Raw genomic sequence first — 25,297 nt, forward strand, 5'->3', positions numbered from 1 at the left:
AATATTCTCCCACCCCTTTCCATTCAACCGCTAACTGGCAGCATGTGTGTGTCGTGAAAGTATTACAGGCTGCACATGTGTGTGTAGCCGTAGTGATAAGAGGAGAGAGCATGCTGCTGATGTGTGACGGAACATAAGACAAATCACAAATACGCAGATTTTCGCCAGGATTAAAATTTTTCATGTGGCTGAAATATTGAAGCGCTTCACCTGCCTGCAGTGTGTAGCCTCGCCAAACTCTCCTCACCTCCTGTTTGAGCTTTCTGGATAGAAATCTGGACAGTCTTCAGATCTCTCTCTCTTTCAGTCTCTCTTTATATAAGCCTGTATCTTTCTTTCTTATCGCTTTCATCCTGTGCCCTTAAACTCCCCCATATCTTCTTTCTCTCCCCCACATCCTGTCCATCATCGCCGTCTTCCTCAACTTAAGTTACCTCCCTCTTTACTGCGTCCCACTCATCCTTCCACCCATCGTCCATCCTTCTTTAAATCAAGTCTCTGGCTCAGCTGAAGTTACCTCCCTCTTTATTGCGTCCCACTCATCCTTCCACCCATCGTCCATCCTTCTTTAAATCACGTATCTGGCCACTGCTTGTTCCATTCTCTCTGTTCCTATACCACCCCTCTCTCTTTTTCTCTCACCCCTCTGTCCGTGCATCTGTAGCCCTCTTTCCCTCTTTCACACACACATTTTCTTTCTCTCTCTCTGTCTCTCTCCATTGCTCCCTCTCTCGCTGTCTGTTCTTCCATGAAATTAAAGCGCTCTAAGCTGCTGTTTAATCAGAGCCTGTTTGGGAAAGTGCTGCGGTGACAGAAACTGCCCATGCTATGTGTCTATGTGTGCATGCATGTACTGTATATGTGTGTGTCAGCTTGTGTGTTCGTGATTATAGTTTTAAATGATTAAGACAAAATGCATAAAGAAAAGACAGACAGGTTTATATGGCCACTAATTCATAAACAATCGCTTGGCTCTTAGCAGGTGGTGCCGCTTGATACAGCAATGATTATCTTAAGATCAGAAATGTTTACTGTTGGGGGTTGTAGACATGAACACAGATCAACAAAGCTAATTAAACAGCATTTTCCACCACAAAATATTTTATACCTCAGTGTTTGACATGGCAGAGGTGGGAAAGAGACGACATGAGACCTGAGAGGCTGTGATGACTTCACTGACTGCAGTTCACTCTCTATCCACAAGAACACGTGGTATTGTTTTACTGTAAATAGGAATTCCAGTATTTTTCAGCCTGAGCTCATGTATGATGTGGGTAGATAAGACTTTGTAACAGAAGACACGTTTGATAAATCTTGATTAATCAATTTGAGCCTTTTAATGGACATTTCGTGGGCTGTCACAGTTGCCCCATTAGCTTAGTTTATCTTAGTTTAGCCCAGAGGCTGGAAGCAGGGCAAAGCAGCCTGGGTGTCCAAAGTTAAGAAATCTGCTGAACAGCACCTTTACTAAACATGACACTTCACCTCCTTTTATAGCATCAAATATCTTATTAAAACCAATTTACCAGAAAAAATGAACCTAAACATATACATTTGTGGCTATAACTAACCTAAAATTAACTGAAAACCATATTGACGTGTACTTTTACTTTTTTGTCTGGTCTATATCCCGTCAGCTAACATGGAGGAGGCAGGGTTAATTACCTATAGGCTACTGCAGCCAGCCACCAGGTGGCGATCAAGACGCTTTGGCTTCTGTTTTGGGTCAGTAATGTAACCACATTATTTCTTGGTGAACACGCTGTGGAAAACGATGTTGACCTGTCTTTCTAGTTTTTATGCCAATCTAATCATGTGTTAGATCTTTCTCTGTGCTTGATACAAAGTTTGGTGTGATCTTCTCATTTAACTTTCAATAAAGATCAAATGACTTTTTTAGCAGGAGTTAGCTTACAGGGAAATGACACTGGAGTAATGCTAATCAAGTGCTCTTTGGAATCAGGTTTGAGTTGTGAGTTTATTCTCACAGTTTTTGTGTCTTCACAATCTGAATGAATCTCCCTCCATCTACAGTATGTTTACTGTTGTATATAACCCTTGTCTAAGTTACAAAAACACAGAGGCATACATGTGACACATACAAACAGTGATATCGTACACTGTACAAGCACATGCATTAGTCACATACTGTTCTGAAGTACATAAAGCACACTTGCACAGAGAAGTTGCACTACATATGACACACTCACACACACACACACACACAAACAAACATCGAGGCACAGCAGTATTAGACATGATTGATTTCTGTCACTTTATACAATTCCAGAAGTGTCACTACACTGCTGCTCTTCAGTTTCGTACATTTACAATTTATAAATATGTGACAATGGAGCAGGAAACAAACGACATGTCATTCTTGATTTATTGTGCAAATCACATTTCCAGAAGTCTGAGAGGTTCCTGAGCTTAGTGACCACTCAGAAAATCCCAATGATGGCTGTTAAATCACTCATTGTTCAGGCTACAGCTCTCGCCACATGATGGAATTAATCCAGGACGTGTCTCACATACAATCTCTAGATGGCAGTAGAGGTACAGCTCACTGTTGGACAACTGTGGTTGTGTGCGTGTGCTTATGTGCAAGTGTGTGTGAGTGGGTACCTGCAAAAATCTGTTTGTGTTTGTGTGAGCGAGAGAGAGGATGTGCAAGAGTGATCAAGCAGAAGATATTGAAGTGTTGCTTTACCTGTGCTCCCACGCACATTGTTTCACAGACATTGGAGGGAGAATTGTCTATTCCAAATCTTGTTCATGCCACCATTTGTCTCTATAATCCACGGCAGAACAATAGGCTGATGTGATCAAACAGTATCATCTTGTTCCCTGGTTATTAAACGTCATGTCTGACCCAGATTCCTGCGCAGCAGTTACTGTCACACTCACTACCTTTCCTAGAGCTGAATATAATAGAACAGGGTGAAATAACAAAAAAGGAATGACACATAATTTTATTTCGATGCAGGTTTAACAAGGCAGTCAGTGTTGCTGTCAAACCTCCCTCCGAGCCAAAATTAGTAATTCATCATCATCTGATGGTGGTTTGTCGTTTACTTTGTCCTCCTGCCGTACAGTAAACTAATTTTCTACTCTTGCACCTTCTCTCCTTGTCATCACTGTTCTCATCCGGGGTGGCATGGTGGTTGAGCGGGTTTCTCTGGGTACTCTGGCCATTATGGTAGGAACATTAGTTGTGCGTGTGTGTGTGCAATCATGTGCAATGCAAGTGCGCATTTTCAGATTTGTGCAAAAGGTATGTAAATGTGCAATGAGGTTCGTAAATAAGTGTATTGAGGTGTGTACAGTTATTTTTACGAGATTTATGCCACTCTTCTGCCAAGGCACAGCTACAATTGCATGTGGGTTTTGTCCGTGTCCACGATGTTTTCCTTTACCCTAAGGTGCAATTTTTTGTTGGTCGGTTGGTTGTTCTAACACAACTTAGTTTCTTTCTTTCTTTCTTTCTATCCGCCCTGGGGCTCCACATGTGTCTCATACCGTATCAGGTGAACATCAGACTCATCTGTAGAATCACTGCATCACCAGCTGCCATAAACCAGACTTAAGCCTCACTAACTGTCAGATGCTTATCTGAGCTATGACTGATGTGCGTGATCTCGATGTACTGTAGGTACTTTGTCTCCGTGCAGCTGTGTGTGTGTGTGTGTGTGTGTGTGTGGGTCCGGGCCTGTGTGTGTGAATGTCAGGGGGTGTAACACGGAGCTATCAGCTTGAGCTAATGCTCATGATCTAGAGCCACTCAAGTGCAGTCCTCACTGCTCCTCTTCCGCCTCCACCTTCATCTCTCACTCTCATCCATCTATCGCTCCCTCCATAACCTCTCAATTTCTCACTTGCCTTTGTGTGCAGCCCTCTGCTCTCTCTCTCTCCTCCCCTTCTTCCTCACCCACCACAGCTCTCTTGACCTCACTGACAACTAGTGATGGCCGGCCATGAGTTCCTGGACCCTGAATATTCCTTCTCTCTTTTACTCGTGGTTTATCGCTTGCTCCCCTCTCTCTTCTTATGTTCTGTCTCTCTAATTTCTTGTCTTATTTTCAATCCATACAGTCACCTCCTCACCCTTCAAATAATCTAACTCTATTTTCTTTCCATCTCTGCTGCTGACTCCATAATCACTGGATTGTGCATTGTTTGTGTTTTATTCCTTTTTTAGTCCTGCCACTCTTCAATCCAACATCAGTCCTTTTTATGTCTTCTAGATATATAAAGCACAATATGTAGTCAACAGCTAACGCCATACATTTTATAAATGTCCTTTTTCTCAAAGTCAGCATCCATCTTTTTCTTCATATTCCCCTCTCATCTCATTTTTCTTTATTTGTTCATTTTATTTACTTCAGTGTGTTTCATCTGTTCTTCTTCACTGAAGTATAAAACACACACAAAATAAAGTCCACATGCACACAACAGACACATACAGTATATGGCCATATACACAGCGGATAATTCCATCATACCCTGTGTCGGCAGGAAGTCAGAGGAGAGTCATTAAGAGTGAAAATGTACTGGACAGTCTTCATGATATCAAGGACAATTTCTTGTCCATGTTCTCATCAGACTGCGGCCTGCAGTGGCACTGATCTTTATTCTCTGCTCTTGCCTGTCGACCTCCTCATCGTCTGGCTCACATCTCTCACACTGGCATGTACCGAGTACCTCTCATGACAGTCATGGCCTGAGAGGGTTTTAGTGATCAGAACCTCAACGAAAAAGAAATCTCATTATTTTCAGAGGAGTTGGATGTTTCACATGGTTGCAATCTTTCAACATTAGCAGTATCTTGGTTTTTCATGAAGGGGCCCTTTGATGGTAGATACTTTATTTGATTCATCAGAAAACAAATGTGTTTGCCCATATTTTAATTGGCTTAATCATGTCGAACACTGGTGTATATTTTCAAACTGAAACATTGCAATTGTGATTGTAATTCAGTTTGAACTGTATATTGAATACATTTCATATTGAAAATAAATTAGAACCTGAAATTGGCAACAAAGGACCTCGGGGTAACTCATTTATCATTTCATAGCTTCATTTCACAGCTAAACACAACCTATTTTTGAAGTAGAGCTTCACATCCTTCCAACACGAGGGGACTGAGTACCAACAAAAATGTAGGTCCTAGACTGTTTACCTGCACATTCCTGGATCACTAATTTTAACTGGTTAGTCTCTTCTCAGGGCTGCATGTGACATGTGATATATTTCTGTCTCTTTCCTGCTGCACATGTGAAGGTGGGACAACTTTCATATTTATCTTTTTCTTCAAAATCTTCTGTATATTTCCATTGGGGGAGCGACACACAGGAGCTCAGGGGTTAATTCTGCTCCTTTACAGTGAAGAAAGGTCGTGGATCACGGGGCAGCTGTTTGCCCATTGATGTTCCTTCCTCGCTTGCTCTGGTTCCCCCCTAACAGTCAAAAGCCATGCAGATCAGGTGAACTAGGAGATTATAATTGTCCGTATCAATGCAATTGCCTGGTGTTAATCTTATAATGGACAGGTGAGCTGCCTTTCTGCCATTTGAGCATGCAGGGTTAGTCTCCAGCCCCCTGTGACTCTGAATAGGAATAAGTAGGATGTTGGAGACGGCTGGATGAAAGCTCCCAACTAGCCTTTTCAAAGTTGTTTAACAGGTACTCCATTTTGCCGTTAATATACTCCTAGGATTACTACAAAACAACACTCCCCTATGAATATCAGCAGTTGCAAAAAAAAGGTTTTGATTCTGGCCGACTGACTTATTTCTCTTTCCGCCTGTTGCCACCACTCTCTCATTTCTAAAAGGTTTCCAACCATCGCCAAACAGTCAATATATATCCAGTGTGAAGCCACCGAGGAAGGTTTAACCCGGCCGATGACATTCAGTGCAGTGCCATAATCATTGCCTCCTAATTAATTAAATAGCCCTGACATTTCACAGCACAACGCTTGTCCTTTTCCTGCAACTGCACTGCTGTTGTACCCCTCCTTTCATGCATTCTGTCAATCCTCTTGTTCTCCATCCTTTGCTTTGCTTATCTGCGAGTCTCCTGGCCTCCTGCTAAGTCCCCCCCTCCTCGTACCTCCATTTTTTTTTCCTCCATCCCTTGCTCCCTCTCTTACTCCTTCTCTGTCTTCTTCTGACTCGTGCACTCATCGGTATGCCGCTGCACGCCCTGCTGTCTATGCAGGCAGAGTTGAGAGGGAGAGAGAGGGAGGGAGGGAGTCACTGTTTAGCAGCGGAGACAGGATCCAGCTGGAGGGTCACGACCCAAAATGACCATCCGCGCTCGCACACACGCATGCACGCTCAATAAGTCATACACCCTCACTTCCCTGATGGCAGGAGCAATAGGTCATATGCCAACAATGTAGGAAGAGAGACACAGAGAGAGGGAGACAAAAGGAGAGAGAGAGCACGAGAGCGATAGATTTAGGAATGAGGCGGAGGTGTGCTCAGAGCTTGCTGAGCCATAATTGTCCTGTGGTTTGGTAGGAAGCATAGAGACGCATAAAAAAAAGTAGGAGCTTCAGGGGCATGGCCTGCAGAAGAAGAGCGCTTTTGTACTTAAGGCATAAAGTTTCTTATGGATCAGGCAGACGTGGACACACACACACACACACACTGGCTTATATAGTTGCCTTTTTAGGCTCTTATGTATTCATAGCACCACAGAGACATTGCATAATCCCTCCACTCATTGTTAATCTATACTCCTTATCCTTTTGAGGGGGGGGGGCATATAAAAGTCTGCACATCCAAACTTATATAAGATAAGGTGCTGGGCGACGAAACCCAGAAGACAGAAGAATGTCCAGACCCCAGTTGAGGCTATTATAAGATAAATAAAATGTCATGTGAAATAAGACTGAACCTGGGAATAATGTACTTGATAGTCAGAGCTCTAATAGAAATGCATTGCTGGCTTGATCAAGGAAATCATTTCTCATTAATTCCTTCAGTTGGACAATTTAAATTACAAGAATATATATTTCTCACACAGTCACATTTTGCAAGTTTGGCTTTATTTAGATGATGCATAACACTGTTTTATAATGTTTAACAAAAACATTACTGTGTAGCAAAATGGTCAAATTATTATAATTCTTTTAGATTTGATAATTATGTTACAACTGTCTTTCATTTTGGTGATTACTGATCATTAGGTGTTGCGTATGAACCCAAATGCATAACTCATATGCATTACTAATCACAACACAAGGCAAAGGGGGAGGGGATGGCAGAGCTGAGCTGAATGGGGGGGGGGTGAAGGAGCTGCATGACAGGGGGAGCAAAGGACTGAGGGAGCCTGGAGCCTGGAGGCTGGCGGAGGTGGACAGGGATGATGAGCCGAGGGATGAAGGCGGCAGGGGGACAGGTAGGCAGGAGGTGATCCTGACCTGAAGCACAGGGAGTAAAATGTCACCTCAAGCAAAAACACAAGGATATTTGAAGGTTTGCGTGCTTGGTACCAAACTGTGAATGAGGTTTATGTGCAGCTGGACTGAGCCGATCATCGGTGCACGTGCAGATAATCATACAACAAGGATCGGAGACAGTGAGAAGCACCCTCAGCGCAAACACACACACCATGCACACTAACACAGAGACCGACGGGCGAGACAGGATACACAAGGGAGGAGGGGGAAAAAACACTGGCAGACTGGAGCGTGGGCCATGACACAAATACATTGTGTTGTTACAGGGATGTTTCCCTGTACTCACACACACACACACACACACACACACACACACACTCACACACACACACACACACACACACACACACACACACACACACACACACACACTACATCTCTCTTATCAAGTTCATCCCTGCAAAAATGTATCTTGTGGGACTAATGGGAAATTATTTTGCTCTTGATCTGCGATGTTTGTCGACATGAAAGATCTAAACAACATCATCTTGGATAACTAAAGACAACTCAGCAGCCTGTTGGAAGAAGAAGAAAAAAAATACGGAGGGTTCAAAGCTCTAATCAGAGCTTTAAAATTTATCTTGATGCTGTGAGGATTTTAATTAGAAGGAAATTCCCGCTGCCCGTGATTACTGAGGCAACAGGGGACTCCATGTCTTTGAATCAGATGTTTATTCCCCTGAACAAACAAAAGGCAGATATTAAAATAACTTTTTTTTTAATTTTTTTTATTCAAAGTTGAAGATTAGTCAACAAATCCTGGAGGAAATGATCCCGACAAAACAAACTGACTGTTTCCGGTAAACTCGCCTCCTGCGCGGCTATCGCGAGAGCTGCGGGAGTTCGGTCGTCATGGTGACGGCAGGTTGACACAGACGCTGTGGGAGTGGAGCGGGCTGTCGGCTCAATGTTACAATAAAATAACCGTAAAGCGTTCAATATCGACGTGTCTACTCGAACGTGAAGACGCGAAAGTGGACTGAGAAGTGAGAGGCTGTGTGAGAGCAGGGCACAGTTTACGGTGAGCTAGATATTCAGCGTTCTCAGCTCTTTAGCAAGTTAGCTTCAGCAGCAGCTTGACGTAACTCTCCGTGCGTGTCAGCGTCACTCCACAGGAGCGGACACCTTTGAGGTGAGTTACCAGGAACTGGATCTGCTCCTTCACATCGACTCCTCCTGGAAAATGCTCTGGAGAAATTCAATCTGAATTAATTAACGTGACTTTAAGCTAACGTTAGCTCGCTATGTAGCTCTTTCTTTTAAATACACAAACGATATGGCACTTAAACAACATACAGTATAAGAGATAAAGGAGAGGTGTAGATGAATAAAGAGACATAAGAAAGAAAGAAATCACAATTAAATACAATTGTAAAGTTGCATTTAAAAGGGCCAGGGCTTGTTTCTACATCATATTTCTCTATAATGTGAAGTGTTTCTTTTTCATGAGGTTCACGACTTTAAACAAGAGAAGTCATTATTGGAGAATATATAAAATGTGTCCTTGGATTTGTGAACATAACGTTTCCCAGTGATGAGAAAGCCATTAACCAGGAAACTATCTATGAAAATGTCCATGACAGGTGAGTAAATGAGAATGTTCCTTTCAGGGGAAGGATCCAAGTTGGACAATTTTGGAGGAAAGCCATTCATGAATATATATAGAGGCGCAGAGCTTCAAATACAGAGATCAGTAGTTTCAGTCTCCTCACCAAAAACAGAATTATTGGTATCAATCCCAATTAACATGTCAAGGGATGGATACACTTTATTTAATGTATTTTTTGGTGGACCTCTTTTGCTTCGGGAAGTAAAGGAGGATTGTAGATATCTGGTTTGCTTTTGTTGGATGGAGTTGCAATATTTAATTCATGTAAAGATGATATGATAATGTTGGGTACAAAATTATAATTAAACATATTTCTATGTTACTTTTAGCTGGTAAATAAAACAATAACTGTTGCAATATAATTTTCATCAATATTTATGTAACAAAAGTCCAATATACATATTGATATATGATTGTGTATTCATTGTGCAAGGACAGTATAACCAGTTTAATAATTTGTTTCTAAGTTTTTGTCATTCTCTGCTCATAAAGAAAAGTTTAAAGCCACAACCTTCACTCTGGAGCAAATATCAGTCTTTACACTTGAAATAAATAAGAATGTTACATTTATCATGACACAATTTTTGTCTATATCGCCCAGCCATAAATCAAAACACTAAAACATTCAGTATATTCAGTATACCATAGTATGGCTGTCATCTGAATGTCTACAATAAATGATTGAGGTCATGGCAGAGAAAGCAGATATACTTCATAACAATAAAAATGATCAAGGCTGCATCCTATTCACTGACCTTCTGCATAATGGCTCTCTCATCGAGACACTTAAAGGTTATTACTTACATCAGTGGTTTTTTTCAGTTCTGACATGGAAGCAATCATGAAACTTCTCGTTTCATCAGTGCTCTGACTGCTGCTGTTCAGGTGCTGGTTCCTTTTTACTCACTTTGCTATTGGGTGAGTGGCTAGGAGGTGTGGCTGCCTCGCTGGTTCATATCCATAATTGGCTTTTGCTGTTTTAAAGAGTTTACAGCCTTTTGTGGAGCACATAAGTCTGCCAGACCTAATTTAAACACACGGGACGGTTTGTTTTAACTGCCTCTTACACATTTGAGCAAATCTGTCGCTGTCATTTTGCTTATTTGATTGCAGCAGTATTCATTTATGGCATTGTGTGATTTAGCCAGGGCCCAGCATGATAGCCTATTTTATGTCATTACTGTTGCTTTTTTATTGCAGAAGAGCCTCTTTGTAAAAGGCGCAGAGAAATACGCCGGAGGAATACCTGAGCCCACAGACAGAGCAGACATGAATTTAAATGACTTCGTGGTGCTTCCTAACAACAAGGCCAAATCCGTCAAACTCAATGCCAGGTAAGATGAGATAAGATCAATGATGTGATTTAAGGCATTTGGTAGAAGCCGATTAGGGTTTCTTCGTTGCCACACTTCTTCCATCTTTACCTGAATGGCCATTTCACAAAGTGGAGTTCTGGGCAAGATAAACCTTGTGACCGGGATTCTAACAGTTTTCAGTTTTCAGTGCTCTGTATTTGTTACCTTAATAACTGCCCAGTGCAAAACTGAGTCCAACCTCCTACTGTAGTTTCTCATTTGCCAACAGGTAATTGACTGAATTGATGGCTTGCTTGGTGGTACCCTGATCCAGTGACTAATTGATTAAAGTATGGATCTGTCATGGCCACAGGGATCTACCAGTGCAGCAGATGAATTGAACATATTGATAAAAGCCTGGACATCCAATCTGGAAGAGCAGGTCATTTGTTTGATTGATTGTTGTTGATTGTTTGAATATATATGTGTGTGTGTGTGTTGCCATAGGAACCTGCAAGAACTACAGATGGAGACTGTAACTCTGGCCCTGGAGAGCAAAGACATGGAAGAGAAACTGCAACAGCTGAAACAGAGCATGAGTAAAGAGAAGGAGGAGAGAGGGTGCGTATCATATCACAGTCAGTGCACTAGAAAAGGAAGAGAAAGGAGAGGGAGAGGTGGCGAGGACAAGCTGGGGCAGACTTAAGTGGGTGGGTGAGAATGGAAGTAAGACAGAAGAAGAAGGATATGAGGTGAGTGAAAAAGGGAGTCAGGAGAGAGAAAGAGAGGATAGTAAATAAGTATGTGCAGGAATCACAGAGGGGGGGATTCACTTTCCTGAATTATATTTCAACTTATTTCACCAGTAATTTTCCATTTGTTTTCTGCTTTCCATCAAGTGTTTGTTATTAGTTTGTGGTGATGAAGGTTACCTGTGTGTAACATAATAATAGTAGTTGATGTCTAAGTAGTGTTGGTTCCAGTTTCCTTAAAGAAAAATACATCAGAGAATCTCAGAATGCCACAGCTAGCACATAGTGAGGAGAGCTAGTGACTAAGGGAGAGACAGTGAGAGGTGGACCAGCTGGGAAAAAGACTGCATCAGCTTCAGCAGAGCAAAGAAAGTAGAGAGTTATAGAGATGGAGGAGGTGACTAAATGACAGATAGGGGGACGGTCAATGACTTCTCTTCCCATAAAGGTCATGTAAAGGTTGCGACTGAAGGGAAAAAAGGAGAAGTCAGAAAATTTGAAAAGCCACTCATATATAAAGTAGGCTCTCGCCCATCTAGTGGATTATTCTAAAGGTCAGTGAAGCCCTACAGACACTTGGTCCTGACAACTTGTATGCAATGTTCCATTCACTGGCACTAATGGACAGCAATGTTGTCCACAAGTGAAAGACAATAATGGGAGTGAATGTTGTGCATGTACGAATTTAATTAAAATGTAAGTAATAAAATACCACAAGTATTCCATTCCTTTAAAATATTTCACCCTTTAACTATGATTAAGCAGGTCTGCAGTCCAATAGTATAATAGTAGGCGGTATTCAGTTCAAGTGTAACTAATAAAATAAAATAAAAACTTAAAACAGAAAGATAAAAGTAATACAACATTCTATAGAAGAATTAAGCAGATTAAAACTGAAATGAGGCCGAACAAAACTGATTGAACAGTGGGACTGGGTGGTTCATGCTGAGGGGGCATAGTAGAGGACTGTTCCTGTTTTAATACTTCCACAGTATTTATATAGCACCCAGACCTGCTTTATAATAAAATACAACATTGGAAATTCACTTACTTTACTATGGGACCTTTAACATGGACCAGCTCATACTCAAACAAAAGGATGTACGTAAAAGCCTGTTGTGACCAGTGACCAGTGGTGTAACTTCATCGCTCAGTCAGTCAGGGACATTCACATTTATAGGGCTAGCCCTGCAGATGTGGTCCAGTACACAGGCACATACACACAGCCACACAGAAACACATGCTCGTACAATTTTACATTGGGCCATTACTGTTTTGTGTGTGTAAGACTAATAAAATAAAAAATCTTCCATGCACATCCTGGATTTGACAGCACACACATTCGCACACAAACAATAGCATTTATTCTCCCTCCCTATTTCATTACAGCTTGTGTACCTGGTCCAGTACTGTGACTATTATCACGCAGATTCAGATTGAGGGGCATTCTGGCCTGTGTGAGCAGGAAATTAATTTAGGATGAAAACAAACACTAGTTATTAATGTGATTGTTTTATTCTCCATTCCAAGTTCACCCCATTTCATCTAATTTCATTAATGACTCAGAGATGTGTTACCCAATGTGAAGTTATGGAGAAGAATGTAATAGGGGTGTATATCACAATATATGAGCACATAACTCAGAGACAGTTTTAGTGAGAAGCAGAGTCCGTATATTAGACACAGACTCCTTCAAATAGTAACAGCCAGAAAATGAATACACAGAAACACACAGGCAGCAGCACTCATTACAATATCAGTGATTTAAAGCCGATGATGAGACGCTCTTTACACATTTTTAATGCTTGCTTCAGATTCATACATTATCACAAAATATATTAGTATCTTGATGAATTAGGATATGTGTTTTGTGTGTATATATGTGTACTATATGAATACTACTTTGTTTATCAGTAATTAAGAAGCCATACAAGGGTGATGGGGACCAGCAAGGGGATAGGGACATCTTGTCCAGGCAGCACAAACGATAAGCACATAAGCACAGTGTTGCCTGTCACACTGAAAAACTGCAACATTTTGCGCTCCGCCGACCCCAAGATACGACAACGTGTGTACGTGTGTGTCTGCCTTTGTGTATTTTTTATACTATAGCCCTCAATGAATTATGGCCCTTGTGTTGCTGAGGGTATGACTGTACTCTTTTTCCAGCTGTCTCTATTTAGTGTTCCTTAATTTGTATGGACACATTCATCTCAACAGGACAGGAGTCTTGCCTAAGACTCATGTCTTTGAAATATAACAGAATAATCTGTGACCGACCAAACAAAGATTTTACATTTGTGTGCGTCAGCTTGAAAGAAGTGGAGTGCAGTGGGGATTTGTGTCTATGCGAGAGCGAGTGTGTGAAGGTGAAGGAGAAAGAATTGGCTGCCTCAGTTACAAAGTGTAAAAAGAATAAATACTCTTGATATGACGTGGCTGAGTGGTAAGATTCATATTTCATACGAATTAAAAATGATACTGTAAAAAAGGTGATTTATATTAGTTATGCTCCAGTGATTTTTTTGTGCAGTAGTGTCACTAATCAGTCTGAACCATAGACTTTATATAAAAATGGTCGGCATGATCACTCTTCCAAAATGGAAACCAAAGTGTCTCCATCGCCACCTGGCGGCCGGCTGTAGGATAGACCATAAACCCTGCCTCCTCCATGTTGGTGGATGAAACATGGACCAAACAAAAAGTTCAAAATACATATCAATGAAATGCCTTGGTTGATAGCTGAGACTGAATTGCAATTGGTCAATATACAGTATACTGTAATAAAACATTTTAACATCTTTTACATCCTAAAGGATTGTTAAGTGTTAAGAAAAGAACTATTTAAAAAAAGTTCATTATTCAGGAGTGGAATCAGGGGCTCTGTCATATACAGCAAGTCTTTAAATCAGGTGACATGAGTCAGATGATAAGTTGTGCAACTGTGAACCCTCCTATACTGTTTAATTAGTTTGTCCAAACACAGCTTGTTTTGTTGTTTGTCAGATTAAAATGGGAGGTAGAAGAAATGTTTGTCAAACACATGATGAAGGTAAAAACACCTAAACTAGAATGGAAGACGGGCAGTCAAGGAGTAAATTACATTATTGACTACTAAAATAAAACAGATACACATGTCCTGTCAGGCTTTTACAATTGAAGCTCACGTAAATGTGGTTTCACTTCCTCCTGTGTTTTATCTGAAGGCTTTGTAGCGATGCAGCAGATCTGAAATCCAGCTTAACAGTTTGAATCAATTAATTTGTAAGCCTCTAATGAAAAAGAGGAAACAGTTCTCATCACTTCTCCTCTGACTGACATGGGAAAAAGTAGACGTGGATGGAGGTCTGGTGTTTAATCAGGTGTACTGGTGATTAATGTGAAGGTTACCAGGATGTCCTCTGTTCCTCTCAGAACATGTGGGTGTATGTTTGAAGAGAATTTACTGTAGATCTCTATTCTCAGGCTGTGGAGTGTACCGTGTGTCTGTGTAATGTGCACCATGCGTTATGTTTTTCCTCTCTCGATTTATCTCTTAGATCACGTTGCTCCCGGACGAGGTGAATTGTTCTTCTTTGTCTTAGTGTTGGGATACACTCACACACACACACACACACACACACACACACACACACACACTCACACACACACACACACACACACACACACACACACACACACACTCATGTAGGCATCCTAAAGGATAGGCGAACAAATTCACTTTGCTGAGAGGAGGTGCGGTATAATCAGTTTGTTGAAGAGCACACGGGCGATAATAAAGCCAGACCGGCAGCTTGGGGCAAGCGCAGTTCATCATTCTCTGTTTTGGCCTGCCGATTTAATGTAGCTTTGTCTTTAGTCCTGCATGGCTTACAGACACTAGCTCTTACCTTAAGTACAGTTGAGGTTTCCATTTTCTTGCTTCCTCTGCTGTCTCAATATGATTTTCTTTCTATTGACTCTTTCTTTAGTCACATTTTTTGTCTCTGTCTCTGTTGGATTCATTCATTTCTTTTGGCTGCTTTTAGCACCAGTTTCAGTCTGTAGCGTTGTGTGTGTTTCATTAACAGGTTCAGTCAGGTCACAGCATGACATTCTTAGTACAGTGCTGGATCAGAATCTCTCTCACACACACACACACACACACACACACACACACACACACACACACACACACACACACACACATGTACACATTCACAAACACATGCTGTAATTGGTATTTAAAAGTATTGGAAAATAAGTGAGAATGTGTCTGTTTAATATAAGTAAATAAACTTCATTATTTTGAAGTGTTTACTCATACGTGTACAGTAGCTCAGTAAATGTAACTGAGCATGAGTCTGCGTGGATTAGATTGTGAGAGACACAAAAACAGACACACACATACTTTATCTCTCCAGGTTGCCTGTCCTGAGGGGACACCCTGTCATCCCGCAGACAGGGGTTTGCCTCAACTGTCTCCCCTAGCGACAATCCAGTTGCCAAGGTGATGTTGGCGGGGTGATTAGCTGACGCCCACCCTCAGTGTCAGCACAGCACAGCAACTGTGTCACGGGTGTTGGCAACTCTTGCCATCACACACAAACACACACACACACTCAGAGACACACACACACACACACACACACACACTCTCACTCACACAAATCGAGTCTGACTTTTTGTGCCTTGACAGACTGCCAGCTCAATCCAAAATAAACTTCTTTCAAAGACAGCCAGACATCACAATAGCATAAATAGCATAAATAATTCAACAACATGAGCATGAATAACTCATGTCAAAATGAGGATTCCTCTCCACTTCTTCACCCTCTGCCGCTGACAGGAACGTCCTGCATGTGTGTCGAATTGGTTCTTGCATTTGCATGTGCACCTATGCCTGTGTCTGTTGATGTGGAAGTAGGTTTATTTCTACCAACCTCTTGTGTACCTCGTGTGATGTCTACAATTTATGTTGCCAAAGTCAAAATGTTATGGAGGTAAAGGTGTGTGCCAATGTGCATATACTTAACACCTTTAGGACCACATTGTGACAGAAAATCTTCTCTGTTTAATGGAGGGAAGAAATTTAATGAATTATTATTTGCCATTTTTCATGGATTTTGGTTGAAGTAGATTGGATTTAGTCATGTTGTGCTGTTATGCCTTTTTCCTGCTGATATTTTTTCTTCCTTGGGATTTGTTTTTCCTCTATTCAAAGCCTGGCATTGTTATAAAAATTAATTCAGTAGCAAAAGTGCTTTCATTGCAGTTGTTACTAAATCGTCCAATTCTCTCACAGTTTGAGAATATTTTTGTTGTGACTTGCACAGTCGCTGTGGTCATGTAAAACTATTTATCCATCTACTACATTCACTGATATCATAAGAATATCTTCTAGAAAAGGATTGAGGCTTTCTGGGCCTGTGTTGCAGTTTGTTGCTAACTAGGGATCTCGACTATTATCCTTTTAGCTCCCTGTCAGATTTGGTGTCACCTTAAACCACCAGAACAGATCCTGGTGTTGGTTGGTGTTTGTTATTTACAATAAATATATATAATAAAATATATATTTTTCTGTGTCTGCAGGCATTCCGGAGGGTTTAGATGGACGTCTGGACACTGTGGTTCTTTAAACAATAATGCTGTAACAAACAGTGCAAAGAAGGTCAAGGAGAACAGACTCCAGAAGGTAAAAGAGAAATCTATGGGTGTTATTATGATGTGTTAATTTTGTATATATATGAGCCAACATATTGGTTTGATTCATAACCTTTAGATTGACACAGCCACTTTAACTTGTTAATTCACAAATAAACATTAACATAGTGACATTTTGTAACTTTATTTACATATTCATTTATCAAAGTGAAGCACTTTGGTCAACCAAGTTGTTTTAAATGTGCTATATAATTAAAATTGACATTGACATTGGTTAATTTGGTCATATACTTCCTGTCAAGCCTGATTTCCAAGAGGTTACCTGCACCTTTATGGATGTCTTCAAATTTCCATATATATATCCATATGTGAATTAAATGTATACGTGCATTCATGAAAACACCAAGGACACCAAGCATGGCTTGATATAAGATTTTGCACCCAGGAGCTTAATTTTAGAAATCATTACCATAGATCTAGATCTAGTTTACTGCCTTAGTGTGAAGAAGACCAAGAATGATTTCATTCTTATCATTTTAATTTCAGCAGAGGCCACCCCCTGCTTATAAATATCCCCTTGTAAAAAATACAGATTTTCATTGAGAAGCAATAACTGTAATGTCCAGCAAGGATACTTTAAGTTGTTGTAGTATTTATAGTAAATTGTCACCAGATTGCAATATGTAAGAGGTTTAATCAAGAATAATTAAAATTTTATGACACAGACTCAAAGAATGTTGAAGAATATCTTATGTAGCAAGCTTTTATTCATCTATTTGTTTGTTTGCACATTAAAGAAATAATGCAAAGTGCAAATGTAGGAATAGGTCACATTCCAAGATACAAATTCAGGTCACTCCCACCCTCCCTGTCTCCTCCCCAGCTGTCAGCAGGCAAGATGAAGATCCGAGTGCTGAAGAACGAACCTCTGACAGGTGAGTAGTTTTCACAACCTGGCCTAGACCTCACACAGACATGTTTCCAAAAACTGTTGGTCCTTTGATAGACTACCTTGTACTGAAATCCTCTCTACCCTCCACAATGATGTTAGCATTCAAGAGCAGCCACAGGGCACCACCCTGCTAACTGGATAAGGTTCAGTGTCTCGCCCACGGTTAACTTCAATAAGTTGGATGCTTGCCATAGCAGAGGCCAGTCTGTACGGTGCTCTTGTTAAAGATTGATCTCTAACCAGTTGTAAAACTTGGCAGTATTATTAATCTTTTGAACATGCACAAGCACAAAGTCCCACCTTTTACTCAGCTTGTTTGAAAAACGCACAGATGTAACTTAAGTAATCTACATGTATATAGCAACAGCACATGTCATTGTATTTGGTGTATGGAATGCTTTTGACCCCAGTGGCTGAAGATTGCAACAAGTAGCTTTTTGCACAGGGACCACATGCACGTCTTGTCAAATATTCTTGTGTAAACTGTGTTTCTGTGCTTGTCTCTACATTATTGTCAGACAAATATCTTCAAATGTCAGTGGTAGTAAATGAAATCCCCATGGTCTAGTCTAACAGAATATTTGCTCTTTTTAGTCCAGCCTCAGCCGCCCCCTCTACCCCCTAACATTGGTCTTCGGACAATAAGAAAAAACAGGCTGACGGGAACAATCTGTGGACAGTGTGAAGTCAAGACAGCTGGACTGGTAAATGCACTTAAATACACCCAAACAACACTGTATGGCTGAAATTCCTGTAACTTTAATGTGGGTGCTTTCTACCGGACCAAAAGTCATCACCCTCCTGTGGACATACCTTTTAAAAATGCCCAATGACACAAACTCATCTTTTTTGAGGCATCAGGTGTCTAATTGATCTCACACACACACACACACACACACACACACAAACACAAACATTTAAAACATAAACCCATAATTAAAATCCTTGTCTGTGTATTTTCTCTCGTTTTTCTACCTGACATCATTCTCCATCTGTTTATGTAGTGCTTTACTGTCCCCTCTTCTGCCCTCTATCTCTTTAATGTATCTTTCTGTCTGCATTAGCTGTTCTGTGATCTCCTGTCCTTCACTCTTTCTCCTTGCCATATGTGTTTATTCTTCTTTCTTTCTCTCTTACACTTACACACTCTATTTTTGTCATTCCTCCAACCTATCCTCTTTTCCCCCTCTACTATATCCCTACCTGAATTTTTCTTTCTTTTTCAACCCCCTCCATCATATTTGTGTGTCTTTTTCTTTCCTCGCGCTGCCTCTGCCTTGCCGTGCCTCTGCTGTCCAATCTGTCGGGTCTATCTGTGTGTTTGTGTTTGCGCTGATAACAGTTTAGCTGGATCCATTCATCGATACCCGAGACCTCTGAGGGCACCATTGTTTATTTTCCCTCGCTCTTCATCCACGACTGCTCAGGAAGAGGAGGGGCAACTGCAACTGTATTTGTGAACAAGAGGAAGAGCTGAAGCTAGTAATGAAAAGCCTTAGTGTATATGTATATAGCTGTCTGTGGCAAACTGAGCTGAGTGATGCATGCTTGATGACCAGTCACTCCCACATGCCCGCCTTCTAAATCCTCGGCTTCTCATGTGTAATTCTTATCGTATTTCTGACTGCCAGCAGAGGTTGGTATTGAATAAATGATGCTTCTGAGAGACAGTGGGACAGAGAAGGAGAGAAATAGTTGTAGAAAGAGAGACTGAAAGAGGGAATGAAGGAAAGGGGAGGGACTGAACTGATTCCACTGACAGCCACCATTTGTCTGCCACTTTGTTTTAGAGTAAGTTATTTTTAAGTGCAACACACACACATTGTGGTAAAATGTAATGTGGTGATTTGCTTGAAAGTGCATCTGGTGGTGTTGAATCGTCCGATGAAGGCTTCAGTGCCCCCAGTGCCCCTTAGAGAGGGGCTTAATGGCAATGCTTGTAGTAGTGTGGGCTAAATATACACACAGATACACACAATCCACTCATGTACACATGCACCCATTGCACATAGCCCCGGTGCCCAATAATGATGGCAATATAGGAGAGTGTTACGACTCTGTTTCTGCTGTTATGTCTGAAACTGCACTTAACCACATAAATGCACACTCACAAACACATAGTCGTATACACATCTGGGCTTGTTTTAAACTATGACTCAACAAAAATCACATGCACACACACGCACACACACACTTGTGCAGTGTTCTAGAGTTATCCAAGCAAAAAAAGATCCTGGGCTCCTTCTTGCGAAGCACACGAGAGCCCAGTGATGTGCCGCTCACTGCCTGAGAGGGATTCCGACTCCCTGTGGACGTGCTGTAATTTATCCTCAGGCCTGAGAGAGGAAATCAGGCCCTGGTTTATGGGACCATTAAAGGGCGATATAGCAGCTGTACACTTGCATGTTCACTCACACACTCACACACAACACACATTGATATGTGTGCTAGAGCAAAAACAAATCAACACAGACAAAAATGCAACCTTTAAATAAATTGATGCACAATAACCAACTACTGCTAGAAACCACTCACTCAAGACTCCATCTATGCACAATTAGAGCGCGGGTGATGGAGAACAATCAGGCAGGTTTTTTGATATGTTCATCACAGTTCTGCAAGGGCCACAGACACTGGGTCTTTTCTTTTTTTTCCTCCAACGACATATTTATTATTGGCTATCAGGATTTCAGGAGAACTTCAACAAATACAATGAAAAGTGTTGCAGAAGCTAATTACCAACCCTACCTTAAAGTCCCACTACACTAAAGTTTTACATTCTGAATTTCTCTTGGTATTGATGATGAAACCATGAGCCATAACGAAAAAATGCCTGCATGCCAAATGAAAAGAACCAAAGAATGATCAGCTGTTTATTTTCTATTTGTTGTTTCTTCAATTTTAAGGAGCCTTGGTCTTGTGCTTGCTCCCACCTTTCATTCCATGGATTTTTCCTTCTTATTCGCATGCCTCCACTCCTGTTCTTGCCTGTGTTCTCCATCCACCTATCTCCCAGACCTGCTGATGCAAGGAATTTCCTCCACTAATAAGATCAAATTCTCACAGATAGAAATGATAATGACCTCCCTTAAGATGCTTTCACTTACTCACTCACTCACACTCACAACACACACACACACACACACAACTTACACAAATGCATACATGTACACACAGGCACACCCACAAGCACTGCCTGTATAGCTCTCTGACACTCACACACACACTCACAGATTGCAGCATCCAGCCAAAGAATCTATTTCAATATTCCTCCCTCCTGTCAAAGTTTGTTTGGCAAGGTTGACTTTAGAGGAAGGTAAAAGACCTCCAGCTTTAGGTGTAATCTCTAAGAAGTATTGCTTTCTAAGTTTTCTGGTCGTTACTGCAGATTGTTTGTCTATTGTGATCATGCACAGTGCATTATCATTCTTTTTCATGCTATTCTTGCCTTGACACATGAACACACTTCACATCCATTTATCTGCCTGGTGTTTCTCTGTTTTGCAGAGTTGCGTTGAATGCACAGAGCACTACTGTGTCGGCTGCTTTGACAGATTTCACCAGAAGGGGGCACTGAAGCTCCACAGAATGATCCCCATTCAGGTGAGGAAGCTACCATGCGCGTCAAGTTTATTTTCACCCTTATCTTTGTCTGTTTCTCTCCGTCTCTTTCTCTTTCAAAGATACTTTCAATAATATCTCATCTGATCCCATTCTGCCTCACTCATTCTTTCTTTTGTCTTTCTTGCATCCATTGCTATGTTGTCTACTTCTCAACCTCTGGTATTTTTTCCCTCTTTCTCTGCTTCTGCACCCTATCTCACCTGGTACACACACACACGCATGCGTGTAGTCTTGTCATCATGTCTTCAGGGGACATTGCATTGACTTAACATTAATTCCCTGGAGACTTACTATAACCTTAACCACTGGCTTTATCCTAACCCCTACCTCAACCTAAGCCCAACTTTACCCTAACCTCAAAACATGTCTTCACCCTCAAATTTAATTATGAACATTGTGGGGATTTGCTTTTTCCCCATAACGTGACTGTGTAAACTGATTTAGGTCCCCACAACATGAGTAATACCTGGACCATGCATACTGTATACTATGAGACTCAATGACACACTCACATTGAGACAGAGAACAGGCCTTGGGCAGCAGTCAACCCAAGACCAGCCACAGCAGTCTTCAGTCAAAGATAAGACAGAGAGACAAGACAGCAGGTCAATGGCAGAGAGTTTAATTTAGCCAGCACACTAGTGTTGGATCCACAAAATGGAAAAACAAGATTCTGCTATTAATCAGCTGAGAATATGACTCGTAATTTGACTCTTGGTGACACATCTGCGGACATAAATCTAAATGAATTATGGAGTTGTCAAACCCAGAGTATACTTATGAACATAAAGAGCATGTATACACATATATATGCTAAAAATAAACACTGGACCAGGAATAGAATTGTTTAAATTAGTTTAAACTACTTAATATTCTATTGCCAAGTGTCAAAACACCATGAGCTACATGGGAAATCAAAGCTAATTTCTAGTATCTGTGATTCATGTGACTAAACGTCCCTTTTTATGGATTGGCTACCTTAGCAAATGTAAACCATATTGTGACATGCTCACCTGTGTGTAACTGCAATGATCTATCATATTATGGTCCATCTTGGTAGCAAGACCAAACCATCACTGGCTATTGGTCATAAGTGACACAGGAAAAACATATATTTTTAAAGTCTGGCCATATTAGGCTCTGGTGCTTAAGGGAACTCATGTAATTGGAAATGGACTCCTTGTGTTGTTTTTCTCCAGTGTGTGTGTGTGTGGTATCTGATTCAGGTTGTTACTTCATGTACTTATGACTCATGTGTATCTTCTGTTTTCTGCTGGCTGTACTATATTTTCCCCTCACAGGATGTATGTGATTTTGCCAGCTAATTTTCATATTATTGTTTTCTTGGGCACAATAATTTCCCTCTAGAAGCACATGCTATAATATGCGCTTTCTGTGTATGCATGGATATGGCTGTGTGAATTTACATTTTTATGGTTTACCTGTCAAAATGTTCTCTGTATATTTCTGTGCACATTTGTGTCTGACAGTATGTGTGCCTCTATGTTGTTATGTGTCGCTTCAGAAGCAAATTTCTGTGTTTTTTGCATCGAAATGCGGCTTTGGCTGCATTTTTCTGTCTAAACCCGTCCGAGCTTGAGAGAAAACTAACTCAGCCTGACCAGAATCCGACAGCAATTCTGTTTTTAGTTTCCAAACCTGACCAGAGCCTGATGCAGTTAATATGAGCTGCTCAAAGGTTGTGTTACCCTGCCTCTGACATGCTTCTTTTCACCAATAAAACATATAAGCATTGTAAAAAGCACAGCCAAAGAAATTGACCTAATTTGAAACCAAATAAAATTTTAAAAGTCCATTCTAAACTAGCCCTTATGCAGTCTATGTGACAACTTACCTCTAGGTAGTCAACAGACTAGTACATACTAGGTAGCCAGCATGGTGGAAAAAATCTACAAACATTGACAGCGACAAACAGTACACACATTGTACCAGCTCAATGAAAAGAGAGAAAACAACACTTTCTCTTCTGTCCTGGCTGCAGCACTCAGTGATGCATGGGTGGAAGTTCTCTCAAACACAAACTTGCATTCTGTTATTCAATCACACACACAAAACTGTGTATTTTGGCAGGACATAAAAACTGGGGATTATATGCATGCAGCTGACGCAGCCATCTCTCTCTCTCTCTCTCTCTATGCTAATCCTGTTTCATTTGCCTTGGAAAGAATAAGTGGAGGGAGAATCATAGAAAGAGAGACAGAAAGACAGAATATTAATTTCATCAGCATGCTGTTTTAGGGCTTTACTCAGTACCTCATCGGCCCATGTGTCCAGCCTCACACACGCACAGATAGATTTAGCCTAACCTGTGTGTGGTACATTAAATTATTGAATTACATTTAATTTAGCTGATGCTTTTATCCAAAGTGACTAATAATAGTTGCATTCAACCATGAACCAGAACAGCAAAAATCATGTAAGTACATTAGCTTCAAAAAAGCCAAACTACAAAGTGCTAAATGTAAGTGAAATATATAAGTGCAACTACTTTTTGTAGTCGGAAGAGATGTGTTTGTATCCTTTGGCGGAATATGTGTAGACTTTCTGCTGTCCTGAGGTCAATGGGGAGCTCGTTCAACCATTTGGGAGACAGGAGAGCCAACAGAAGAAGGTCGGGAGCAATAGACTGGAGAATGTGAGAAGGGGTCCAGGGGGGAAGAAGAACTTGATTGGGAAACAGGTGGGTGAAAGAGGGTAGAGTAGGGGATAAAGATGTGGTTGATGGAGAGGTTATTTCATAAGGTGGGTTGGGTCATCTTTCTTTTGACAAAAGTAGTTGACAAATTGTTTTGGTACAAGTAAGGAAAGAGGAGTGGGATGATGGAGAAGAGTTCTGGGGGGTTGGAGAATGAGGATGTATTTTTGTCTGGTACCAGATGAGTGTGGTATGCTGCATCAAAGTAATGCAGTTATAATTAACATTATATCATATATTGAAAAAATGTAAAACGTTACAAAATCTCACTATCTTATCTTTCTCTCTCTGTGTCCCCCCCCCCCCCCCCCCCCCCCCCCCCCTCACACACACACACACACCAATCACTGCAGCTAAGACAAGCTATTGGATGGCACTATTTAATCTTAATTTTTATACAGAATCTTTGTGATCTCATCCTATCTTAGTAATTGAAACCACAAGGAGCTGTAGCATTGTTCAATGAGAGACGGGGGGTTGTGGTTGCAAGCATTTGGTTAGTAGTGCTGAGACAAGCGTGATCACATGAGAAGCAAAAAGCCTGCCCTAAATCCCCTTACGCTGCGGAGTCCAAAAGGGAAATTGCATTTCTCCCTGTCCTCCTCAAATCAAGTCAAAGGTGCAGGTTCAACTGCTGAATATCATCATGGAACTTGCATATGAGGGGTTGCCCTATCTAGAGGTGGTAGAAACTAATATGCGGTGGCTTGATTCAGAGATATACAAAATACAGGCTGTTGATACATGCATAGTTAAGAGCTGATGCACATGCAGGCAGTGGGGATGATTATGTTAGCCTTGGACATGTGATGTTGTTCCCCATTTCATAAACAATGTATCCAAAAACTCATGGGAGTTTGTGCCCACAACATCAGATCGAATGATGCTGGTCTATTTCTCATTTTTTGTATATTTTTATGAGGTAACTCACTTGTATTCTGTCAAATGAATGTAGTTGTAATGCAGTCATTCTCATTGAAAATGAGATCAGGCCAAAACAATGTCAGTTTAGCAAACAGAAACCAAGTCAGTGTTCCATCAGTAGGTCTGCATGATGCCGTTACTACCCATGGACCTGAAGTATTCAAATAGGTCACTGTTAGTGGAGCAGTGACCCCAGAGAGACAGAGTAAGAATGATGGCTTCAACAGTTTTACTGTTTTAAAACGTTTTGTCATAATGTCGTAATGATTCGTCATCAGAGGGTGTTAAGATCATAAAAGGTTTCATCGCTTGTT

General features: G+C 41.0%; 1 protein-coding gene across 5 annotated transcripts in view; it reads left to right on the plus strand.

Moving 5' to 3' along the window:
- The first annotated feature begins 8,202 nt into the window (after window positions 1-8,202).
- Window positions 8,203-25,297, plus strand: part of zbbx (zinc finger, B-box domain containing) — a 318,314-nt gene continuing 301,219 nt past the window's right edge. For 3 of the 5 annotated variants that reach the window (XR_011244525.1, XM_020094882.2, XM_069534308.1), the window contains exons 1-7: window positions 8,226-8,600; window positions 10,278-10,411; window positions 10,880-10,993; window positions 16,696-16,798; window positions 17,651-17,702; window positions 18,314-18,423; window positions 21,227-21,322. Coding sequence is in view for 4 of the 5 variants with exons in the window: in XM_020094882.2 (XP_019950441.2) it covers window positions 10,347-10,411; window positions 10,880-10,993; window positions 16,696-16,798; window positions 17,651-17,702; window positions 18,314-18,423; window positions 21,227-21,322 (540 nt within the window). In the remaining variant the exon portion in view is untranslated. Of the gene's footprint in view, window positions 8,601-10,277; window positions 10,412-10,879; window positions 10,994-16,695; window positions 16,799-17,650; window positions 17,703-18,313; window positions 18,424-21,226; window positions 21,323-25,297 lie in introns of all 5 variants that reach the window. The other 2 variants (XM_069534309.1, XM_069534306.1) reach the window with 2 other exon arrangements.

The sequence above is a fragment of the Paralichthys olivaceus genome, chromosome 11 (genome assembly GCF_024713975.1).
Source record: "Paralichthys olivaceus isolate ysfri-2021 chromosome 11, ASM2471397v2, whole genome shotgun sequence".
Lineage (NCBI taxonomy): Eukaryota > Metazoa > Chordata > Actinopteri > Pleuronectiformes > Paralichthyidae > Paralichthys > Paralichthys olivaceus.